General features: G+C 38.1%; 1 protein-coding gene across 3 annotated transcripts in view; it reads left to right on the forward strand.

Moving 5' to 3' along the window:
- Nucleotides 1–22,030, forward strand: part of ANO10 (anoctamin 10) — a 193,514-nt gene that overhangs the window by 95,345 nt on the left and 76,139 nt on the right. For all 3 annotated transcript variants that reach the window (XM_075212403.1, XM_075212404.1, XM_075212405.1), the window contains exon 12: nt 19,874–19,993. In XM_075212403.1, coding sequence (XP_075068504.1) covers nt 19,874–19,993 — 120 coding nt within the window. The remainder of the gene's footprint in view (nt 1–19,873; nt 19,994–22,030) is intronic.

A 22,030-nucleotide genomic window follows, 5' to 3' on the forward strand; every position in this document is an offset into this window, starting at 1 on the left:
CAGCACAGCAGAATACACATTAAGTGGGTTAGTTCAGCTTCCCTGACATCGGGTATGATACTGCATTGGGGCTAAGGGGCACTTATAGCACTCAAATATCACAACTTTCCTGATTGTCAGTTTCTGAAACTGCAAGTTTTAGTATTTCTGTTCACCATTTTAAAATATCTGCAGAGGGGCTTGTGAGCGAGAGGACCAATAAGAAGCTGCTCTCTGAGTCATGGTGGCTTCTTATTGGTCCACCTGGTCATACCCCCTCTCATTTGCTGCTGTTAACCACACCTTGGAGTCCAGAGAAACACAGCTCTATGGCATAGTCCACAGGGCTCCTGTGAGGGGTGTCTGGGTAGAGTGAGTTTCCCACCTCCATCTGGGAGAGCAGATATGAGAACTTCTTGTTTAGAAAAGTAGTGTTATTTTTCTTCCATGAAATCTGTTTTTCATTAACTGTTATTTTTCAGCATCAATGTATTTTGTTTCTGTACCACACTGCTCCCCCCACCCCCAATGGCAATATATTTTTCATATATTTTTTAGGTCAACAAATCTGCAGTGTATCATATAGAAAATTAAACTAAGGGTTGCTTAATTAGAGAAGCAGTTTTAGTTGTTATGGCAGTGAGAATAGTATGCACATTTGTTTAAGAAATAGTCGGAAATCACTACAAATGGCACTATGTGTGTGTGCCTATGGGGCAAAGAGACCACCTGCAGGCCTTCTGGAGAGCAAGAAAGCTTTTCTAGAAGTCAAAGGGCATTTTGACAACAAATCTGCTGTTGCAGCAAATTAATAGAGTGTTGGGCCAAAGACAAGTCTGGAATTGGACTGTTGGCTCTTTTGCACTTTTTGCTTTATTAACTGTTTTCCAGCTTCCTACATTCCTGCCAGTGGGCACTTAGAAGATTAGAATTTTGAGTCTTGTCAGCTCTTATACACTGAAATGATATCAATCTTTCTTTTTTTTTTTTTACCACAATCAATTTAATTCATTTGTGGCACAGCAGGAGGAACGACCAGTCCTCTTGTAATTTGTCATGCTAGAGAACTATGTACCAATCCGCAAATCTCTTGAGGGTTTTTCCTGTTTTGTAATATTGTTATTTCAGAAAAAGTTAAATGTTGCATTGTGACATTTATTTATTTGTGTATCTGCAGAACTCTGCTAAACATAATTAAATCTACTTCAGCTTGTCCATAAATTGCTGCCTATTTTTTAATATTCTTGTTCTGTAAACCACTTTTTATGCATGTCTCAAAAACCAAAATATAAAAACACCTTATAATTAACTTTTAATTGCAATAATTAAAGCTACAGACACAGAGGCTATATTTCTGCTACAGTAAATGCTGAATCACTCTCCGCCCATCATTTGCATAGGTTGCCACTAGCATTAGAGAGGAAGTACTGTGAAGGGTGACAGATGATGTATCTAAAAAGCCAAGCGATTCTGCATGAAATGACTTGAAGCATTAGCAGAGGGGCACATCACTGACACATGGAGCTCTAGTGAATTTATTGGCTGCAGTTTTGTGGATTCCGCACACAATATGGCCGCCCCCACTGTGTTTAAACAACACCTTAATGGCGACTACTGCACTTTTTATTCCCTGCTAAGAGCTACATTCATGTATTAAAACAGCAGCATGGAAAGTGTTTTGCTTCACCTGTTTTTTTCTGCTTTTTTCACAAATGTCTAAAATGGAAATAAATATAGTGTAATTTTTATAAAGCATGGACATATATGTATATTTTTCAATGATTAATGGACATAAGGTTCTTTATCATTTTATAATTCTCTGTAAAATACATTCAATGCTACAGTGACATAGCTGTTAGACACCAGTGGGTAAATGTATCAAGCTGAGAGTTTACCGGCGGGTTTGAAAAGTGGAGATGTTGCCTATAGCAACCAATCAGATTCTAGCTGTCATTTTGTAGAATGTACTAAATAAATGATAGCTAGAATCTGATTGGTTTTTCAAACCCGCCGGAAAACTCTCAGCTTGATACATTTACCCCCAAGTATCCTTCTGCTGAACTAGTAGTATCCTTCTGCTGAACACCATAAGTACTCTCATCCAAGGAAGGAAGTGATGGAGAATGGTCTATATTACTTAAATCTTTTTCCAACATCAGTGTGTACACACCATTCTAGCAGCATATGGACCAGTGGTTCCTATTTCAAGCTCTAGTTAACAGCTAAAACACTCTTGTGTGATCCTTGACTTAACCAGTGAGTCCTGTGCTACCCTCATTATCATTATTGAGGTTCTGCTGTATTTTGCTGGAGAAGAATTTGGCTCTTAATAACATGTCACATCAGTGGTGACAAAGATGACGATCCATTAAGAACACACACAAAGACTTGGAATGTACCAATTTACTGAAAACTCTGCTGAGTGTGTCCTTTATCTGTAATAACAAATAATGTACAAATAAATAGAGATTATGTAGGCTTATTATACCCACAGGTCAAATAGTAGTTTGATGTTGCTCAAAAGTAGATAGTGTTAAGCATTGGTATGTACATATATGTAAACATTTTCCAATATAGCAAAATGCCAGAGTAGTTACAGGGATATCTGATGGTGATTTACAACAGTTGTTCACATATATTGGGACTCAATCATAGAGCGATGTCCTTTCTATCACCTCCAAACAAATAAGCTGGTAGCAAGATAAAATCAATAATTTTTCTCAAGCACACTTTCAGAAAGCTTAATTTGTTTCCTTGCATCAATGTTGAACATTTTTTTTAGAATGAGATAGGATTCGCACACTGTTCTGTAAAGATTAATAACAGTCATTCCACACAGAAGCACTGGGTGCTTAATCAGTGAGACATAAAACAAGTTTTGGCCAACTGCTGATCATCCAGGTTTAGGGTCCTGCTTGTGAAATGCTGACTTATGACTTTTGCACTGCTTGTAAAAATGACTTATAGAAAGATACTGTATATCTGGTATAGTGCAAAGTATCTAAACTAAAGCAGAAAGTCTCTTGTTCTAAAATATTCAACGGAAGACTTCAAAAACACTTTGTCCACACAGATGGTTACTTATTCCATTGTTAGTAACAAGCAGCCTTAAAGGTGCATTACCAGCTAGTACGAGATTTTGCTAAGGTGCCCTTGCCCCTAGCCAGAGCCCCAGTTGCTGCCCCCACCCTTCCCCCTTGTTCTTCTTACAGGCCTCTCCATAAGCTGCGAAGGAAATGATTGGTCTTCCTGTTCACACTCCCCCTCTGTTACCATTTAAAGTTGGTGAGCATAATTGACTTGGTATATCGTGTGCCTAGATAGAAGTGCAGCTTTAAAAACATATAGGAACAGAAGCAACAATTATGTAGACACTATGGAAGTCTGATTTGTCATCTTTTTATCTGACTTTAATAAAAATGTATTAACTATTTCCAGGGACAAATCTTTAAAAATGGGACTGTCCCTGAAAATATGGGACAGTTGGCAACTATGTGTTCGTCTTATTATGCATGTGCATCCACAGCATTATATAGCCTTATGGCTTGGATAATGGTTGAAGTTTACGAATAGCCGTAACTGAGCACCTGCTGACAGGGTACTGTCATTGGCAACATGGATATCATGGGCACTTCAATGGGTAAAAGCAGTCCACTGGCTTAGATCACCATAAGAAGTCATAAAACTTCCTGGCATTGGAGACTAAAGGAGAGCGTTTTAAAACAACCACTGTCTTCAGCGACTGATCGTCCCTCAGAGACATATGATTTCCCACCCAACAAATACGAACGATAAATTCACCATGTAGCATAAATTGTACAAAGAATAAATCTGTTTTTATGGATATGTTTTATTGGCATCTTGTGACAGTTTTTAGTACACTTTAGTTTTGGTGTGTGGGCACTGGCAAATATTACTAAAAGGAAGTCTATGTGTTATGTATGTGTATAAGAACAATAATGTGACAACCTCTCAATCAAGTTTCCTTTGTCTATATAAAAAAACTTCCAGATATGAAAAATTACAACATATCATCATCATCACCATTTATTTATATAGCGCCACTGATTCCGCAGCGCTGTACAGAGAACTCATTCACATCAGTCATATGATGTTTTGCATTTCTTTTGTAACCTGTATTTTGGAAAATGTGGGGCCTCCTAGCTTTGCGGTACGATTGCAAGATTATACCTTCAAACATTTTAGAATGCAAGATTGGGACACAATGAACTCCTTCATGATTGACCCAAAACATGGATCCACTCAAACCAAACCCAGATCTACCCAAACCACACCCACATTCTCATGTGCCTACACCTCTTTTCAAGTCTGCAAATTAAAACCGTCTTGCCAAAATAGTTACTGTTGGGAGGTTTGCAAGAAACCTAGTTTCGATATTCCTTATCGAAGTCCCTTGAATGAAACAATTTACTGTATATTTGGGACTAAAGCATACCTCCCAACATTTTATGTTGGGTAATTGGGACACGACAACATCCCCTACATGTGGGTGTACCTCCTCTTCGTGAGGTCATACATGTTGTCTAAATTCTTTAACTTAAAAAGTTGGTGAGTATGACATATTTTTGTAAACAGGGCAATGTATTCATTCATTAGTTAGAGACTATATATTTATATTCCATATATATATTTAGTTCCATCTTAACCAACCTGTCTTGATTTGATAGGTCCTTTTCTATTATTATACACTTTTAAAAAAAAGAATTTACCACATGATTATATTGTTCCGCTTAGTGGTTAATGCACAGTATGTGACATTACTTGTACATAAACTCTCAGTCTGTCTTTTTTTCTAACTGCTCCAGTTCTCTTTATTTTTATGCTGGATGTAATTCTGATTAACTGTTCTCATTCTGGTTGTAGGGGCAAAAGTTTACTGCCATTTATTTCTCTTATTCTGTATGCCAGGCATAATTCTGAGTATCTGTTCTCAATCTCCGGGGCAATCCTATTGATATTCCCACCTGATTATCAGTTAACCACCATCCACACCTGCTTGACTGACAGCCTACAACTAGGGATGTGCACCGGCCACTTTTGGTGTCTCGTGTTTTGTGTTTTGGATTCGGATTTGCTTGAGGTTTTGGGTTCGGATTTGTTTTGCAAAACACCTGACGAAAGGTTTTGGTTCGGATTTAAGGTTTTGGATTCTGATTTATTTTGAAAAAAACATAAAAAGTGCTAAAAACCAGTTTTGTGTTTTTTTTTTTCACTCCTACGCTATTATTAACCTCAATAACATTCAATAACAATCATTTCCACTAATTTCCAGTCTATTCTGAACACCTCACAATATTGTTTTTAGGCCAAAAGGTTGCACCGAGGTAGCTTGAGCACATAATGACAAAAAAAGAGGTACAAGATGGAATTGTTCTGGGCCCTCCCTCCTACCCCTCGCGAGATTCGACGCGAGACTTGGACGACAGAGCCTCGTTTTCATTTTTTTGCCCGCCGGAAATATCCGAACAGTGCTCGGATCCCGTTCGGAATCGCACTGTTCGGGTGGGCTCGGATTTGCGGAATCCGAGCCCACTCATCTCTACCTACAACCCAGAGCTGAGTGAGGCAGTAGGAGTTTGGTTGAAACTCTGTATACTGTCAGTGCTCATTTATTAACATTGTTGCTTTCTGGTTTTGGGTTATAATTTATGTAATGAGAGGTGGCAATGCACCCAGATAAAAGCACTTTTGCTTCCTCTCCTTGTAATCGGACCTCTTTCTGTTTGCACAATGGCACAGTGCAACTTCCCGTGTCCTATATGCTGGATGTAATTCTGAGTACTTGTTCTCATTCTGCATTTATGTACAACTGCTATTGAATTCACACACAAACACACACGGATTGTTGGTTGGTAGGAGTGGTAGCACCATGTTCCATTAAATTAAAAAAAAAATTACATGATGCCAGTGCCGGTTCATCCTTTCACATGGTTGACTATAGTAAGATCCAGACACTTGATGTCACACTGCTGTACATGACTCCACTAGATAACACCCTGTACCATTGTTCAAGTTAATTACTATATGTTATTATAATGGGGAATGGATAAGTGTGACGCCAGTCCCATAATACTTGGATCACTGGGATATCTGATTTGCCACTGCAGGACTCTGATTTTTAACTATTACCCTAGAAACCACTATAGCCCTGCACTGAATCAGCTGTTGTTGAATAAAATTGCTGTATGACAGGGGAACCCCAAGCTGTGACAAGCTCAACCTATCTAGCTAGAGCCTAGACCCAGGGGGGACAAAGTGGAAGTCTGTAGATAACAATACACTAAGAATCCCCGAGTCAGTTGAGGCTACAGCCTGATAATACTCTATTTGATGAGGATTTGAGTCAAGGAGGCATGCTGCACATTTTTTATTTATCTGTTTGTTGAGCTTTCACAATCATTTCAATGGCTCATTCATTTCAATGGGGTTTTCAGCATATGCACTACATGTAAAAATCACACTGATATCAATGGGACTATTGTAATGAATGAGTGCCCCACTGCTAAGTTTTGCCTCAACTTTTCTGCTTGCCAATCCTTGCACTTTTCCCACACAGTCCATAGACATAGCCTTCAAATTGGAGGTATAGATAAGTGGATCAAAATGGAGCGCTATTTCCTTGTTCTCCAGAAATTGCAGTTATTGCACCAATATCGTGCTGAATTATCTTTTTTCATTATGTATGTATGGCAAACTTTACAGTCCTACTTCAGTCCTACTTTTCTTATTCTATGGGGCATATTCAATTGACGGCGGGATCGCCGAAAATCCTGCGCTCAAAAAATATTACCGTTAATATAGTAATATCTCGCTGGATTTCAGCTCGCAGCTCCCTGAGCTGCGACCTGAAATCCAGCGAGTAAATTACCGTATTAACGGTTTTCCCGTGCAGGATTACCGTAGTAACGGTAATATTTTTTGAGCGCGGGATTTTCGGCGATCCCGCCGTCAATGGAATATGCCCCTAAATGCTGAATTTTATTACGAGTGTCTGTTCTCATTTTCTAGTTTAAAATTTAGTAGCATGTATAATACAATAGAATTTGAGTATTGTTGTGTCTGGTGATCACGACGAGGTGTACTGTTCTATTTTTTCATAGCATAGAGCATGGTACACATGACATCTGCAGCTGTCCTAGCAGCAAGGTGTCCCTGGAGGTGTAGATATTGACAGCTATTCATGTGAGCTAATTAATTTATTCACATCTACCGTTCTGCCTCCTACAGTGTTCAATCACTACACAGACTTTTACTATTGTAGGGCTTTTACCTTCACATGCATTGTGATGGTAATAGTCTAAAATGAAATCTCTTGTCTTGGGTAATCTCAGCCTGTGAGCCAGAGGGTTTTTAATTATTTGAATTCTTCAAGACTTGGGAATATTGTGCTTGTTAATCAAATGTTGACCTCTGTAGTGTAGATCTATACTTGCTACTCAGTGGCATGTCATAGTTATGACATGTTTTGCCTGAGGCAGTAGAGACTGCTGTGTAAAGTAGAAATTGTATTCTTTTTAGTAACATTATTTTTCAATTTCACTGCAGTTTAATGCATAAAACCCAGTCTGTCAAAACTGAAAGGATTTGTAACTATAGCAGACACAGCAGCTTGTCACTACAGTTAGGATTTTACATTTAATTTTGCTGGGTTTAATAGAATTATATAGCAAAGAGAGGAGCCTGTTTATTTCAGTGATTTACACGAAGATTTTCAAATCTCTGAATCTATTCTAAGAAAATTGGCATAGAAGTTTCATGGAATCACAGAAATCATCAATTTCTGAATTGTAAAGTGTAGAATAGCAGGAATGTAATAAACAGTAATTTAGTAAATGGCCTTGGCAATCTTATAAGTGAACTCACTGGTTTGAGACTCTACAGATTTTAAAAACCATGAGATGCGTAAAGCCCAAAAACTATTTATGAATATACAGAGCTTTTCCCATTCATTTTAACTGCCCCTTCATTTCATTGGGGTCTCTACACACTGGAAACTTCATTGAAATGGATGGTAAAGCTCCACTACTAAATAAAGAAATAAATTAATGAAAAATGGAGCAGCATCCCCCTAAATTCCTCAACTAGCTCCAGACTAGTGTGCAGGGCTTGTCTCCCGGTGGTTCTCCAAAAAGTGTATGTCCCTCACTCCTCGGAGGCTGCCAGATTAAGTGCTAAAAAGTGTGGGGCTGATGTATTAATGAATATTAGGATCCCTGAAAACGTTGCGACCCAAATGGTCAAACTATAGTGGACTTAGGCCGCTAAGACCTCTGTCCATTATACTAAAATAGTAAAACAATAAGCATACAGACTTTCCCCAAACTCTTTTTACTACACTATTAAATATAAAGTAAAAAATCCTTACTTGTTTCTTGATCCACTGTAGTACAGTGGGAAAATAAAATTTTCTTCTTCATTCATTCTTGATCTGACTTAATCAAATGGTGGGAGAATACCCCCCCCCCCCCTTTCCCAGAAAAGTCTTGCACCTAGCGGTGACCATCAATTTGATTTTGCATCAGTATAGAGTAACTTAATCCCCATTGATGTTGGGTAAAAAGCAATTAACAATGTTCAAGGATCAGCAGGGACAAAGCTGAAGTTGATTTGTCTGGAGGAAGTAGAATTATGAGGGAAGAAGTCAGTTGGGTTGGAGAATGTAGACTCATCATCATCATCATCATCATTTATTTATATAGCGCCAGCAAATTCCGTAGCGCTTTACAATTGGGAACAAACATTGATAAGACAATACTGGGTAATACATACAGACAGAGAGGTAAGAGGGATGAATCCAAAGTCTATAAACTGACAAACAAGACTCTGGTGGGAAATTCAGTTCAGCATGAGGTCCCGCTGCGCCTATTTTTGGTTACTACAGTTTTGCTGCTCTGTGCTTGTCCTTTATGAGGTACAAGCAGAGATCAGCTATGTGTTAGGTATCTAACATACTGCGGATTCTCATCACACAAGTCTCCAACAGGACTTCGCCTGGAGTGAATCATGCTCTTTGAAGCAACAGCAGAGAAGCTAAATTCCAACTTTGCTTCTGCAAAGATTGATAGGAGTAAGTGCCTTATTAATGCTGCACACAAGCAAGGTTTCTTGGTCCTAATTGACTTGACCTTTAGCAAAGTGCTGATTGTAGTAAATGAAAAAAGATGTGCAGTTGTCAATGTTGACATTGCACTGTCACCTGTAACTGGTATTGCGATGGATCCTTACACTGCCTTTTTGTGGTTATGGAGCACCTAACATTCTCTTAGGTAATGTACACTGGGGCAGCAATTGCCTTTGTAATGATACAGAATTTTACAGAGCAGTGAATTCATTTTATGGAGAAAATGGTGTTGATTTCATGTGAGCAAATATTTTGCAGCATAATACACGGACTGGTACAGTAATCAAAGCTTGTCCAATCAATTTCAAACAAATCTCTTTTTCAAAATATGCAATTTCCATAAATGTTTGCATGTAACCCAATGTATGTGAAAAAAAAAAATATATATAGATTATTATTAAAATATTTACTATACACTTTAAAGAGTTAACGCTAGGGTTGCAACCTGGACAGTATTTTACAGGGTTGGAAAATGTTGGGTATTTTTCCCCAGAAAAGATGGAAACCCTTTCTTTAGAAAACACGAATAAGGGTTAACATAGACATCCTTACTGACTCAGTGAGACTCTCAAAAATAATAGCAGGCAATCTCCCAGACTACCGGGAGGGTCTCACTAACTCCCTGATTGTGGCCTAACAAAAGTGGATGATAGATCCGCCCTCTGTGGCTCAGTGACACAATGCGTGTCATGACTCTGCGATCTACTATATAAACAGTGTGTCTGCAGAAAACGGTCCATTCACATGAGATACTCGTGATGACTAGGGCCTGATTAAGGATCCAAGCTGCCCTAGACTAATACACTTTTAGTGCCCCTTTGCCATCCACATCTGGATAATACGCGGTAGGTAAAAGCAAACTCATCCTTAATTTAAAATCCGACTTCCTGACCCCTCTCACCAATGTTTATGTTTCTGTGTTTTCTCAGCGTCACATGTCTTTTTAAAAGGCTTTTGCCAATCTTTGTAACTCATTTTGTTTTCATTGAAATCGGAACTGTATAGTAGAATGGAGGGTGAAGATGTGGAGGGGAAGGGGCTGTCACGTCTGCGATTGTCACTATCCTCGTCTCTCCTACTTATCTTTGAGCACTACCCAAGGATGACTCCTAGGGATATATTTACTAAACTGTGGGTTTCCAAGAGTGGAAATGTTGAAAATAGCAACCAATCAGATTCTAGCTGTCATTTTGAAGAATATAGTAAATAAATGATAACTAGACTCTGGTTGCTATAGGCAACATCTCCAGTTTTTTTCAAACCTGCAGTTTAGTAAATATATCCCATCTTCAAACTTTACCATGGGAATACGTCAATATTAAAACCTTACTATATTTTCCTTTCATGTTTTCTTTTTACTTTGGAGAACAAATTTTCTCTTTTATGTTAAAATGAATTTCAGTTTATACTCCTCCCTGTCGCAATTTTGCATTTCCACCCACAAAAGTCTTGCGCCCTAGGCTGCAACCTAGTCAGCCTATTGGATAATCAGGCCTTTCTGACGAGACTCCTTTCTCAGCCAAAAAGAAGAGATGATTGACTTACAGGAGAGCTTCAGCTGAAATTGAGACAGAAGACTGGTTGAATCGAAGGAGCCAGCAAGTAAGACTTTTGGAAATGTAAAGAGAGACTTAGCGGGAGGAAGAGAATGGCAATGGGAATACGGGGAATAAAAGAAGGGAATGGGAAAAAGGGGAGAAGTAAAAACAGGTAAGACCCTCTCCATCCCCCTTTGGTCAAGCAGAACTCTCCCCCTGCGAAGGTGCGCCGCACTGGTCATGGTGCCTAGGTTTTACTTGCATTAACTCTCCCAAACTATTTTTCAAAGTATGTCATAGACATGCTTGACATGTTTCCCACTACCCACGGTGCTGCTCTGTGATTAAATATATATTTTGCTCTGTAGTATCCTTCTCATTAACTTTCTTTGAAGTTTGTGCACAGTGCTGGCTTTCTATTTTTAGAGGATGTACAGAGCACAGCTGTAGCGTGCTTTTTTGAATGTTACATTGTTAGCTTAGTAATAAGTGTTTGACATTTTCCAGTGGAGCATTATTGTTTCACTCTTTTTCTTAATGGACCAGAAGGTGGCTGTTAAAAGTAGTTTGTAGTCTTAAGAGAACAACAATTAACATTTATTGGACAGATAGTCTATCTAGAAACATCTGCAATGAAGGAGAACAAGCGAAGCGTGGGTGCATGATGTCAGCCTTTCACTGTTATTATGTATTTCTTATCATCACAGCAACAATCTCCTTTGGCAGAAAACCTAATATGCCTTATTTTATGATAAATATGTGTAGTAGATGTACTATGTAATGAATTACATAACTCTTGTAGAAATAGAAAACGTTGTATGGTAAGGTGGTCAGTGCAACCTGATCAGACCATTTTTTTCTTATTATTATTTTTCTTTTATTGAAACTATTCACCCTTACACATGTATGTTGTACAATTTACTTTCAAATAACAGTATAGTCAAAATCCCAATGAAGAAGCATTGAGAAGATGTTAAACAGAAAAGCAGAGAAATTTGTATGTTAGCTGTAGTCGTTTTGGGCATTGTGTTTTCCACAATGATAAACTGTCCGTTAATTAAAATGAAGGACAGTAGTGGATCCAGGGAGAAATAGGACTGAAAGATTGGGTTAGGAGGGATTTTTCCCGATTGACACAGATTGGCGGTTGCTTTATCGGGATCAATTTCTAATAAAAGAGAGGAATTGGCGGAGATCCAAAATATATTGAACTTGATGGACTGGAGTCTTTTTTCAACCTCAATAACTATGTTACTATGTAACTTATAACATACAGAATGTATTGGTATTAATCTTCTCACAATAATCTATTTAAAACAAAGTAGAGTTCTATGTGATCCTTGTGCCGTTCCAATTCTAGCATCCACTTTCATTATTTTAGTCATTAGTGTGTGTAATCTATCAATTAACGTATATTTGAGATACAGTGAGAGCAAGGTTCAGAAGGTTGCCCTCCAGAGGAGGTAAGGGATAGATTGGTGGGTCTTACAAGAAGTCATGTGTTTCATACCAGATCATTTGATGAAAGCATCTACAGAGTGCTTTTATGTAGCTTTTCCAGATTTCAAAGAATCTTTGAGTTAGTTTTTTATTTTGAAGGGAGGCCTCCAACCAATCCATGCGTGAGATGAAAAATAACTTTTCTTTAAATAATTCTATTGATGGAGGGTTGCTCTGTATAAACAATATGCAGAACAGTTTTTCTAGCTGCTGCCGGAATGTCCCTTATTAATATTCACCCCCCCCCTTAGAGACTAATAATAATCTTGCAATATCTTGGTATAGGATTACCAATATAGCAGACTCAGGTTGAAGAGTAAGTTAATGACTAGTTCTGTGCATGCAAATCTCCAAATGCGGATGCAGAACCTCCTTATAATAGGACATGTCCGAAGACAATGAAAGGGGGTTTGTCTAAAGTGTTTGGCATTTAGGACAGTTAGGGTTATCCGTGTGGCCTCTTATGTTTGTGGCAAGAGGCTACCCCTGTGATATATTTTATGAAAGTTTTCCACTTACATGAAAACAGGCAATAATTTGATAGAGGCCTCTAGAAATTTAGGTAAATTATATATTTTGAAGTTAGGAAAGTAAATAGGCCATTGTTCAATACCTGATTTGATTAGTGTTATCTAAGGGCTCGCACAAGAAATTATAGTGCATAGATAATGTTTTTTTTACTGGGAGGGTCAGCTAATAGTAAGGTATTTCATCATCATCATCACCATTTATTTATGTAGCGCCACTAATAGCGCAGTGCTGTACAGAGAACTCACTCACATCAGTCCCTGCCCCATTGGAGCTTACAGTCTAAGTTCCCTAACACACACAGACAGATAGACTAGGGTCAATATGTTAACAGCCAATTAACCTACCAGTATGTTTTTTTTGGATTGTGGGAGGAAACCGGAGTACCCGATGGAAACCCACGCAAACACCTGGAGAACATACCAACACCTCACAGATAAGGCCATGGGGCCTGATTCAATAAGGATCTTAAAAGAAGAGGTATCTTATTTCAGTCTCCTGGACAAAACCATGTTACAATGAAAGGGGTGCAAACTAGTTTTCTATTTTGCACATAAGTTAAATACTGGCTGTTTTTTCATGTAGCACACAAATACTTGATAGCTTATTTGTACACTGAAATGTAAAGTTGATATTTGTGTGCTACATGAAAAAGCAGTCAGTATTTAATTTATGTGCAAAAAACAGAAAACTAGTTTGCACCTCTTTCATTGTAACATGGTTTTGTCCAGGAGACTGAAATAAGATACCTCTTCATTTAAGATCCATAATGAATCCGGCCCATGGTCGGGAATTTAACTCATGACCCCAGTGTTGAAAGGCAGAAATGCTAGCCAATAAGCCACTGTGCTGCCCATTTTGGTCACACTTCTGGTGTAGTGCTGTGCCTGTAGTAAGGCCAAGTGACATGGACAATCAATTGAAATGTGTCTTTGGCTTGCTGGTATCTGAGCGGATTCCTTGAGTTTTTGTCTATTAATTTGCCTAGAGATGTCATGCCTCCCGTTTTAAGTCTTAAAAGGATGGGCTGCCATGCCATTCTGAAAGTCTGGATTACCATCCAGGAGTAAATGTATAGATTTGTATGGATTTATTTGTTTGTTAAGGTGTCTTATGGACTGTCATTAAAATGTGGCGAGGTATTTGTTGGTCATGAGGATGTAAAAGTGCAGTAGGGCTCAGGCTTTTCTCCAATAATGTGTTTGTGTAAGTATTCTGGCAGTGTGTGGCATATGCTGTACAGGACTATGTTTGGAAAATTGATACCTCATTTGTTCTAGGTTGTTGTACCTTAATCAGGCTAATACAGTGGCGTTTTCTTTTCCCAAAAAAATGATGATAATAATTGTTAATGGCCTGGGCATCTTTGCAGGTCAGTAGGAGGAGCACTGTTTGTATACGGTACTTTTGAAAAGATAAGAGTTGCCCTGTCTAAATAGGGTGATGATACCACACTAGAAGATCCCTTGTGTGAGCTTTGTATCACCCTGGTGATATTGTACCTGTAAAGATTGGCAAGATTTTGTGCTGTTGTATACCCAAATAATTGATAGATTTGGTTGGCCATTTACCAGATATAATAGAAGCCCATGTTGGGCAGATATGGCCTCTTTTCAAAAATAGTGCAATTGATTGTCGAAGTTAACTTGCAACATGGATGTTAATTCATTTTGTAATAATTGATAAAATTCCCAATCTGGGCCTGGAGATTTGTGTAGTTGTAATTTCAAGATAGTATCAGTAACTTCCCGGTGAGTGATGTCTGCTTCTTGGGTTTCTTTTTGAGATACTGTGATTTGAAGATTGGCTTCTGTTAATTTGTTAAAAGTTTGGGATAAGGGGTAGCAGCTATATATAGGTTTTTAAAGTATTAATGTTAAGCAACTTCCTCCAAATGCAAGGAAGTATACTCTACTGTACATAGCTGCTAAAAGAGCACACATATTAAGGTACCATATTTTGTGACGTATAACTGGTATTGCTTGTTGTGTTTTGTCTGTACTGTATACTGTATGTAAGGTACATGAGCCATTAAGATGTGGAGAAGAATATGCATTTGGTAACTTAAAGCCTGTGTCAGCTCTGAAGTCCTGAATTCACTGAAACGTTTCTCTGTACACAAAAGAGTCTACATTCTATTGAATAGAATTTAGCGATGAAAAGGATAAGAAAGGTTGATTCAAGTAAAATGATTTTTTATAATATGACTATTTATATCTCCTTCCATAGTTCTAAGAATACGATGGGGACAGAATTTTTCTGCCAACACCTCATGGTTCTTCTTTTGTGTAAGACTGCTCTGAAGCAACGAAACAAAGCACACAGATTTGACAAGAAACACTGCTTTGCACTAGAGGAGATTTGTGTCCCCTGCCATTAAAGCAGACTTGTCACCAGGTCCTGTAATATTTTTTTAGTATTTTGTTTTTTGCTTTACAACATAGTATCATGTGCACCCTTTTCACTCAGGTGATTTTATTCAATGCACTATGGTGTTTTGGGCTAGCTTCCTCCAGACCGCATAGCATGAGAGTATGAAGCGGTATAGTTGATGCTGGCCCAGCAGCTACCTCTCCAGTATGACAACTTGGCCCAACAACTGAGTCAAGTTTTCAGTTCGCACTATGCTTGCTAGCAGGCTGAATTCCTCACAGCCCTTCTACTGTGTGCTTAGGAGCGAGCATGTCTGAGAGAGAGCAAAGAAGTTGAAGAAAATGCCTTCCCTAGTTCTATTCCTCAACTGGGATACTTTTGTGGTAATCGTCAAACTGTTCTAGAGGTCCCACAGTATAATAATCTCTGAAGCCTTCAAATGAAAGCTTGTAAAACTGCATGGTGGTATTGAAACTGAATGTTTCCCACAGAAAAGTTATCTGTTTTGTTTCAGCATGGTTTATGGGAAATAGCAGGTGGCAGGGTATCTCCAAGCTGTATTTACTAATCCACTCACAGCAGCATATGCGAAGTGTAAATTTATTGAAAGTCAGAGCACAATATTCTTTATATTCTTCAGATCTCATGAAGTTATCAATATAAAATACATTTGGCTAGTACATTGGACCTGATCAGTTTATAACCCTGGAAGTTAAGTCACCCACATTACAGGCAGCACTATTCTACACGCTGAAGAAAGAGCTATTTTGTGGGGTGAACCAATATTCATAAGTACAGGTATTCCTCACTTAACGACCGACCTATTTAGCGACCATTCGGACTTACGACCCGTTGTTACGTCCGGCTCCACCGCTCAGCAATAGGGGAAATTAATGACCTGTGCCCTTGCGACGGGACGTAACCACGCCCGTAGTACCCGCATAGTTTCTTTCTGAGCTGAAGAAGACAAGACAAGACGCACCTGATACCCTTGCAGTCTCCATCGTGCGGTAAGTTAGCTCTACAGTACTTGAAAGCACTTGGTTCTGAAGTAATACTGCAAGGACATTAACTAAACATAATATCTTTTTACTAAAGGGAGGAATATAAAACTGCATATGCACATGCTGATTTTTTATTGCCATGTATATGTATACAGTACTGTACTCACTTAGCGACCAATTCGCTTAACGACCTAGTCGTTGGAACAGAACTAGGTCGTTAAGTGAGGAATACCTGTAATGCAGCCTGTTAGTTTGTTTGGACTGGGTACCTCATGAATATTGATTATGCCTAATTCATACTGCCTAACATTCCCAATTTTAAATCAGGATATTGTATCTGACAAACCAGGTCACACCCAGATACACTTATTCCACAACCCATTTTCAAGGACATTGCCACAGTGATTCCACTGTTCCTAGTGATTGATGGGCTGAATTCTAATTAATTTTTGTTAAAGCCTCAAAATGTCTGCCTATTTGGTTGTAGGTAACAGGTGCTCATCAAGCTGGTTGTATTCAGTTTGATATTTGGTAAGCTACAGACTACTCAGAGCAATACTGTCCTCTAGAAATAATATAAAGAAATATGAAAACAGAGTATATTTCTTTCCTGAAAGCCTGGTGCATTTACCTGCATCGTCTATGCTTTGAAGTAGGTGATCTGAGAAGATGTTGCCACTGCTATACTAGAGCTATCTGTGTGGATCCTGATCTTCATATAGAGACTCACACTACATCTTTTCCCAGCTGTGTTCATTGAACCATCTCACTTGCTGAACAGAGAACTATCACAAACAATGTGTGTGGCTGACATGGGAACACATCTGTACAGGGAATATAAAGGAGAGGCACCGTAAAAGTTAATATTTCAGTCATGGACAAAAACAGAGGTGCTACAGATTCCTGGAATCAACAACTCTAGACCAGACTGATAACAATAAATAGAAACCCTTTGGCTCCTTTTTGCAATGATGTGTGATTTGTTGTATTTTCTAAAGCAGGATGTACATATAATGTTGGTTATATACTATGACTTATATGTTACTTACATGGCAAACATGCCTTTAAATCTGCTTTCTGTGTTGCGTTTGTATGTCCTGCCCATGTCTGCGTTGGTTTCTTCCAGTGTCCTCTTATGGTCCAAAAACATACTGGTAGGTTAATGGTCTTACAACAAAATTGTACCTTCTGTGTGTATGTTCCTGTGGTAAAGAAATAAGATTATAAACTCCACTGGGGTGGATTATTCTTGCCTACTTTCATGATGACAGTTGGGCAGGGCTTGATGTATTGCTTTGTGCAAACAAATGCCCCATCCACCCCAATAAACCCTTAGGTGTTTACGAGAGTACATGGGGCTTGGGGGCACAGTTCCTGTCATGGCCCCAAAGGCACTCTGTTCGGTTTATGCTTTTAATTGTATGTCATATGTAGTATTAAAATACTCAATGGCTGACCCAATACTTCATTAACTGATTCATGTTATAAGTACTAAACTCCTGTATCCTGATGGACACTGATGGCTAAATATATATTTTAATTGTACAATACTGTATTTATACTTATCCACAAACCAAGGGTGAGAGGAGATAAGTGTTTGTGTGAGGGATCAAGGTCACTGTGTGATAACTAAATATAGACTGTGGATTTATTGCTTTAGACATATGTTATCAATTGAGAAATGATGTATTTATGTGGTTGATATTGGATTCCCAGGCTGGCTTCTAATATGCAGTTTCTCTTTTATAGTAAATCTAGACCTGTATATAAATAAAATGAAATCCAAACTCTTAAATTGTCAAATATGAAAGATAGTGGGTAAAATGTAATCTTAACCTAATTTTCTTCTGCAGTTTTGCTTTAAAGTATAGTCAGATAGGGTTGTTTTTATTCTCTCCAACACATATATCTAAAACCACATCCTACCACTGAAGTTAGCGATTAAACGTCTGCTGGGGTGAGTAAGAAAGTAAATTAGCAAAGCATAAAGAACACATAAATTAGCAGGGCTTTTGTGGCCTACTGTGCATGCTGCAGCAAAAAGTGTCTCTGGCTGTAGTTGTGGTCTGGGTTTGCCTAGTGTGCTCGTGGTTTGACACAGGCAGGGAAATGTATGAAAAATTGCAAGTTGAAACAGCTTTTTTTTAAAATATATTGCAGTCTTCTTTACATTACGTAGTGGTTATCAGTCTATCTGATGGTTATTGTATAATGTAGAGCCACCTTCTGATGACCAGTTTACAGTACATAGCTTGTCATTCTTATGGCCAGTAGACTACGCAGAGCTTCAATCTAAATCCAGTATAGGTTTGCAAAGCCTCATGTAAATGACTAGTCTGCCAAACCTAATTCTGATGACCAATGTGCATTAGCTGATCCTTACTATGATGACCGGTATTGATTGAAGAACTGCATTTGTATGCCGTCATTGGCTAGATGTTCATATGGTCGACAGTCAGAAAGTCGACAATTTAAATGTTGCGACAGTATTATTAGATTGACATTACTATTGGCACGTGAATTTCATTGAGGTTTACTCCAGATAAAAGCACTGCAGCAGACTGAGGAAATGAAACATTCTGGTGTAAAAGGTGCTGTGAGTTTGAGACCTGAGGAAAGAGGGTCAGAGCAGAGACTGATCACAGTTCCTGGGTCATGTCTTTGAATCCACCAATCTGCCTAGGGAACCACTTATGTTACCTACAGTCTGCAAGTTAATCAATCAGGATTTGAGGCTTTTTTGCACAGCCCCTCTTCTTTTCCAATCTCCTGATCCACTGTCACCTTAAATAGTTTTTAATTATAAAAAATATTTTGATACATAAAGCAGACTGGACATCTCAATATATGACATTTGACATATAAACAATGTAAAAAGGTTTATTACAGTAAAGGCTTATTACCTGTATTAGCAAATAAAGTAGAGATCAAACGAAACAATTATTTTGTCAGCATTTGTTTTTGTTGTTAACACACTTTAAATTAGTCTCTGAAATCTTTTAAATTAACGTAGGACATTAGATCTGTTTTATTGTATTCTGTAAAGATATTTGCAGCATTCATCTGTATGGTCGACCAAGAACGTCTAGAGTTGTAGTCTATCGATAGCTAGATAGCCATTGGTGAATTATGCCAGGCTGGAGATTTACAGTTAAAATTAAGAAAATATCCCCAAGGCATTGAATTCATGTTGAGCATACAGTACTAACACAGCACTTAGGAACACAGCTATTGTATAATAAGTGTTAAACACTTCTCAAGCAGAATTTCACTGTGTTAAGAATTGATTGGCAGCCGATAAAAAGACAGTTTTATTTACAAAATCAACATAAATTAAACGGTTATATATATGTATCACACATTTTAAACATTTAACAGGCTATCTGTCAATCAGGCAGATATATGAAACGCACACTCACACACACACACTTATATAACTGCTTCATTTGTATTTTGTTTTATAAATAACACTGTATTTTATCAGTTTTGTGTAGACAATTCTTAACACGGTTAAACTCTGACTGAGAAGGTGTTGTTATTGTATGCTCCTTTGTGGGAAATAGGGGAATTGGCATTGCCCCTTATTGGCAGCTGGGATGACAATCTAAATACATTTCTACAACCCAAGTGCCCGGAGTAATAATTATTATTTTTTAGGTTGAATTTATCTTGAACCATTTTATTCTCGGTGCAGGGTCCAGCAAATAGATAGCACAGGAATGTCTAATCTACTTGTAGATATGGTTTGTCCCCCTCCTTTCTTACCTTCCTTACACTAACCATTTTATTTTGCTTTATTATTTTGACAGCACGCTCTACTGGCTCTGAAGTTTATCTTGGCATTTGTGATTCCTGACAAGCCATATGACATCCAGATAAAATTAGCCAAGCTGGAATTTGAATCCATGGAAGCTCTCAAACAGAAACAGGTAACAACATCCCTGTGCGAAAAGACAAATAAAGCACCATTATAAAATGAGAGAGAAATTCTTAATTGAGAAAATTACTTATACAACCTTGGAAGTGCTTTGTTACAGTCTCAGAGGAAAGTCATTTCCATTAGCTTCTAGCTAGTGTTCAGGTCATTCCTCAGGAGCCTGCAGCTTATGTTTGTTTTGTGAAGCAGTTTACAGCTTATAACCATGTTTTCAAGTCCTTATCTACCGATTGAGCGCATTTAGTTTAGACGAATAGTGCAGTTTAGAATTAATCACATGGTGCATTGATTGTGCTTTTCAGACTTTTCCAGTTACCACTGAAATGTAATGTAAGGGGCAGGAGAATTGCAGTACATCCACTGCATCTTTGGGGGTTGCCGGTGTGACCCCCAAAACAAACCTTTATCCATCTTTATGTTTGGCTTAATGTGTGCATGTGACTTTAGTTCCTCTCCTGTTATTTTGTGCTTTATTAAAGCTTTATATAGCACGAAAATGTGATATTAACTACAACTTGTCTAAGGAGAGGCCATGCTTGTGAGAATACTCTCTAGTGCCATGGGCTGCCATATGAGTTTTAGTGTATAAGGATGTTTGAATGAAAAAAATATAATAATTTACATAAGAATGTAAAATAATGTAATAGTATTTGATGTTAATATGTTTGGCTCCTCACAAGTGTAGTTTAGAAATTGGTTGTTTGCAATGAAGTTGTAGTTTGCTGTGTGAGTTGCCACAGTGATATCTGATGATCAGCTGACCAGAGAGAGCCAGTTGAAAATGGAGAGAGCTGACAGGATATAATTGAAAAGAGAGATGACAAGATTAGCTGGAGAGAAATAAAGAGAGCTGACAAGTGTCAGTGAGAGAGGTTAAGAGAACAACTGCAGAAAGATACCACAGGAACGCTGTGTCAAGTGAGACTGATTTAGTACCTGGTGAAGAGGGATCATATATTCCACTCAGACAGATAAGAGACATAACTCAGACTTGTACATTAAATACATTATAAATTAAGATCATAAATTATACTTCCAAGCCTTGGCCAGATGTAAATATAGTCAGAGTACTAATAGTAGACAATTAGAGACTACACATATGAGCAAAACTGCACCACGTATAGAGACTTGACTCAGAAGTGAGGGTCCATACCTTCAAACTTATTTAGTAACAGAACTATGATTACAGGACTTCATTATGGACTACTAGAGGACTATGGTTCTGAATACATATTGTGTAGCACTGTTAACGGCAAATAAGGGTACTGCATCCTTAATACTGAAGAATTAGGCTGTAATAACAGTGATTATATTATTAGAAAATTACCTAACGCCAGAGTTTGAATTGATCAACATATTATTTGGGATTGTTTATAGAGTAATGTTCATATTCTATTGATTGCTGTTACATTAATTTATTGGGTATTTTAAGAATACCGCATATCTTTTTCTAGTAACTTATGTGATGTTAATTACTTTTGTGTCAAAAAAGACAAAAGTATTATAGGGGGCATATTCAATTGTTGAGTTTCCCTGCGGCGTTAAAATTATTACCGTTACTTCGGTAATGCTAAGCCGGATTTCAGCTCGCAGCTCCCTGAGCCGCAAGCTGAAATCCAGCGTCAAAGGTACCGTAATAACGGTATTTACGAGCACTATTACTGTAATGACGGTAATAGTGCGCAAGTCGCATTACTTTTGCCAGTAACACTAACAATTGAATATGCCCCTAGCAGTGATAATACTTTTTTTGACACACAAGTATTTAACATCACATAGATTTTTCTGGCTATAACAGTACTACAATAATAATAAATTAAAAAAATTTAATACACATTTTTATAGTAACTTAAATAAGGGTTTATAGAATCGTCTTCATTGTTGTATTGTGTTTAATTGTTGTTAGATCCTACCCCAAAATCTTTCCCCAGCCAGGCATAGACCTCCTTGGCCCCATCTGTCTCTGGGTTGGAGACGTAGCCGGTGCCCCTTAAACCAGTGTATCACCTCGCTCCACCCAGGTCCACAC

Source organism: Mixophyes fleayi, chromosome 5 (assembly GCF_038048845.1).
Source record: "Mixophyes fleayi isolate aMixFle1 chromosome 5, aMixFle1.hap1, whole genome shotgun sequence".
NCBI lineage: Eukaryota > Metazoa > Chordata > Amphibia > Anura > Limnodynastidae > Mixophyes > Mixophyes fleayi.